The 3,318-nt window shown below is 64.8% G+C and overlaps 2 protein-coding genes across 2 annotated transcripts in view; both read left to right on the top strand.

Moving 5' to 3' along the window:
* Positions 1–1,358, top strand: part of EMIHUDRAFT_221604 (hypothetical protein) — a gene marked incomplete at both ends in the record, with an annotated part of 1,854 nt that extends 496 nt beyond the window's left edge. Inside the window, 4 exons of the mRNA XM_005756218.1 lie at positions 72–229; positions 427–546; positions 688–868; positions 1,017–1,358. Of these exons, the coding sequence (XP_005756275.1) occupies positions 72–229; positions 427–546; positions 688–868; positions 1,017–1,358 (801 nt within the window). The remainder of the gene's footprint in view (positions 1–71; positions 230–426; positions 547–687; positions 869–1,016) is intronic.
* A 1,031-nt stretch (positions 1,359–2,389) lies between these two features.
* CYP6 (peptidyl-prolyl isomerase) lies at positions 2,390–2,917 on the top strand (the record flags this gene model as incomplete). The annotated part of the gene is made up of 1 exon (XM_005756217.1): positions 2,390–2,917. The coding sequence occupies one exon, from the start codon at positions 2,390–2,392 to the stop codon at positions 2,915–2,917; it is 528 nt and encodes a 175-aa protein (XP_005756274.1).
* Between the last annotated feature and the right edge of the window lie 401 nt (positions 2,918–3,318).

Here is a 3,318-nt window from a genome sequence, read left to right as displayed (position 1 = left end):
GCGGAGGCGGCGGAGGCGGCGGAGGCGGCGGCGGAGGCGGCGGCGGAGGCTGGATGCTGTACACTCGGCAGGCGCTGACGCCGTGCCACAAGCCGCTGCTCTTCTACCTCGTGCTGCAGTCCAACATGCGGCTCACCGGAAGGAGCCTCCGCCGCCGCGGCTTCCGCCTGCACCGCAGAGGGAACCTGCGCTACTGGCACAGGCCGGCAGGGAGAGTAAGCCGGCGGGAGTGAGCGGTTGCCACACGCCCCTGACTATTCACGGTGTCTATTCACAGAGTGAGCGGTTGCCACACGCCCCTGACGCGCCCGCGACGTGCCTCCAGGCCAGCGAGGAGCGCGCGGCGGGAGAGCGGGCGCGATCGCGAGGCCGCCCCCGCCGCTGCGCAGAGCTAGGCTGACGCGTCGCGGCGCCCCCTCGCCCCAGGCCGCCTCCGATGCCCGTCGTCTTTTTCCACGGCGTGCTCGGCTTCCTCCCGTACGGGCTCACGATCGACCTGCTCGCGGAGATGCACGCCGGCGCGATCTACCTTCCAATCTTCCCGACGTGGGCCGTCGCGGCGCCGCCCTCGGCGCGCCCTCCCCGAGCCGCTAGAACCGAGCCGCCTTAGCGCTCGCCCCTCGTCGACGCCCTCTGGACCCGTGCTCGCGGTGTGCGCCGTTAGGTGCGGCTCTCGCCGTGCGACAGGCCGCTGCAGCTGCCGGAGCTGGTCGTCTCGCTGCGCGGGATGCTCTGCGGTGCGCGCGCCGCCTTCCTCGCCAACTCGGTCGGGAGCGGCTTGCTCGGCGCCGTGCTCGAGCGCGCGCCCGAGCTGGCCGGCGCCGCCGTCTTTTCGGACCCGATCTGCTTCGAGCTCTCGTCGGGGGATGTGCTGCACAACTTTCTGTACGCCGAGCCGCCCTGCTGCGGCGCGAGCCGGCGGGCGGCGGCGGTGCGGTCGGGCCGCGCGCGCGCCGAGGGTGCGGCGAGAGTGAGTAGGCGGGCGGTGGCCTCGCGACTATGTGCACGCGGTGCAGCGGGCCATGGTCGTGCTCGAGCCGTCCGTCCAGTTCTGCTTCCGGCGCACGTTTTGGTGGACGCACAACTACATCCACCCCGCCGACCTGCCTTGCGACGCGCTGGTCGTGCTCGGCGGCTGCGACACGGTCGCCGACCCGCACGACGTGCGGCAAGCGCTCGAGGCGTACCAGCGCGGCTGCGTCGAGCGCGGCGAGACGCCTCGCGTGCGGCTCGAGTGGCACGAGGGCTGGCTGCACGGAGGGCTGCACAGCGACGAGGCGGCGCAGCGGCGCATCATCCGCGACGTGCTCACGAGGCCGTGGGAGGCGCACGGAGAGGGCGGGCAGCGAGAAGCTTGAGCGTCTGGGCGTGTTGTTGAGATGTTTGTCGCGCTGCCGTCCAAGGGTCATCTCGTGTGTGGCGGGGGTCCCCGGTGTTCCTCTTGAAATTTCCCGAGAGCGAGAAAGCTCTGATAGGCCGTTTTACCGCCACACAGTGTCTCGTGATAACGTGAGATATGATAGGACCTCGTTCCACAGGAAAGACGCGAACACAACACAGAAAACATACATCGATTTTACGGAGAGAAAAGGTGGACCGATTCTCGATCACCGAGCGAACCCCGCAAACTATACGCTCCAAGACCAAGTGCTCCAAGTGCCCGACGCGGAAAACGAGGTGGAGGCGGAGATCAGGCGGAGATGGAGGGCGGAGGCGACGCGGCAGGCGCCGCGCCACCGCACCCTAGGGATTTAGTGTGCTGTATGGTGCTAGCCGTTGCCCATGAACCCTCTTTTGAGCACTTGAGCACTGGATAGGGTCGATTCCGCGTGGTACGGGACCCCTCGATCGTCTCGCCCTCCCTCACTGGAGTGTTCATGGTCATAACAAACACGGTACACAGGATCGAGGTAGGTGCACGCTGCCAGCGTCTGCCTCTTCGATCTCTTTTCGCAGTAGCAGTCTCTCGCCGCGACCCCTTGCTTGATGTGCCTCTTCGATCTCTTTTCGCAGTAGCAGTCTCTCGCCGCGACCCCTTGCTTGATGCTTGAAAGCTTAACATGTCGCGAAAAAAAAGAAAGAAAACACACAACCCAAGGGAGGGATGGGAGAACGGCACGCCGCCACCACACAGGGATTTTAAGGAGAGGAGAGTGTGATGCGCTAGCCGTCGCCCACCCTAGGGAGTCTGCCTCTTCGTATCTCTTTTCGCAGTCTCTCGCCGCTTCTCGCTGCAACCTTCATGCCACCTCGCGGCCGTCCCACTCTCGTCGTTCTCTCCCTTGTCACTTCCTCCTTTGTCGCGTCGTTCTCTTCTGCCTCGTCCTGCGATTGTTCACGGGAATCAGAAGGAATTCTTCTTCTCCCACGCGCCGCTTGCAGGTACCCGATGCCCCACCCTCTCTCGCCGGAGGTCTTCTTCGACATCACCATCGGCGGGCTGCGAGCCGGTCGAATCCGCATGAAGCTGCATGCCCACACCGTGCCAAAGACGGCGGAGAACTTCCGCTGCCTGTGCACTGGCGAGAAGGGCATCGGCCGGGAGGGCAAGCCGCTGCACTTCAAGGGCTCGACGTTCCACCGCGTAATCCCAGGGTTCATGTGCCAGGGCGGCGACTTTACCAAGGGCAACGGCACCGGCGGCGAGTCCATCTACGGCGCAAAGTTTGACGATGAGAACTTCACGCTGCGACACGAGGCGCCTGGCACCCTCTCGATGGCCAACTCGGGCCCCGGCACCAACGGCTCGCAATTCTTCCTTTGCACCGTCAAGACGGACTGGCTGGACGGCAAGCACGTCGTGTTTGGCGAGGTGATCGACGGGATGGAGGTGGTCAAGACGATCGAGGCGGTCGGCTCGCAGTCGGGCAAGACCTCGAAGCCAATCGTGATCTCCGACTGCGGCCAAATTCGCTGATTCAAGCATGCTTGAGACACTGCCGCCTTCACCACGCACCGCGGCGGAGCCTCGAGCATGTATGCGTAGAAGCCGGGGGAGGGGGAGTCGAGGCGCGAGGGCCCGGCCGGCACCTCACACCTTAAGGAATTCATCGCAGAGCTCGGCCCAGCTCCGGGACCGCGGGGCCTTGGCGCTTCCTGGAGGCCACTTGGCCTTCAAGGCGGAGCTTGACACGGCCAAGTTTGAGAGCATCCTATCTATATCCCCTTCCATGCCCAGGAATAAGAAGTGACCTGAAACCGCGCGGCGAGCCCAGACAGCGACCATACAGCGAGCACATGGGGACCCATGGCCCACCCTAGGCGCCGACTTTTTGGAGCGATTTCTTGATTCGACATTATTTACTTGCTTTCATGGAA

The sequence above is a fragment of the Emiliania huxleyi genome (genome assembly GCF_000372725.1).
Source record: "Emiliania huxleyi CCMP1516 unplaced genomic scaffold EMIHUscaffold_98, whole genome shotgun sequence".
NCBI lineage: Eukaryota > Haptophyta > Isochrysidales > Noelaerhabdaceae > Emiliania > Emiliania huxleyi.
The sequence above is the reverse complement of the archived record's forward strand: the minus strand, read 5'-3'. Positions and strand labels throughout refer to the sequence as shown.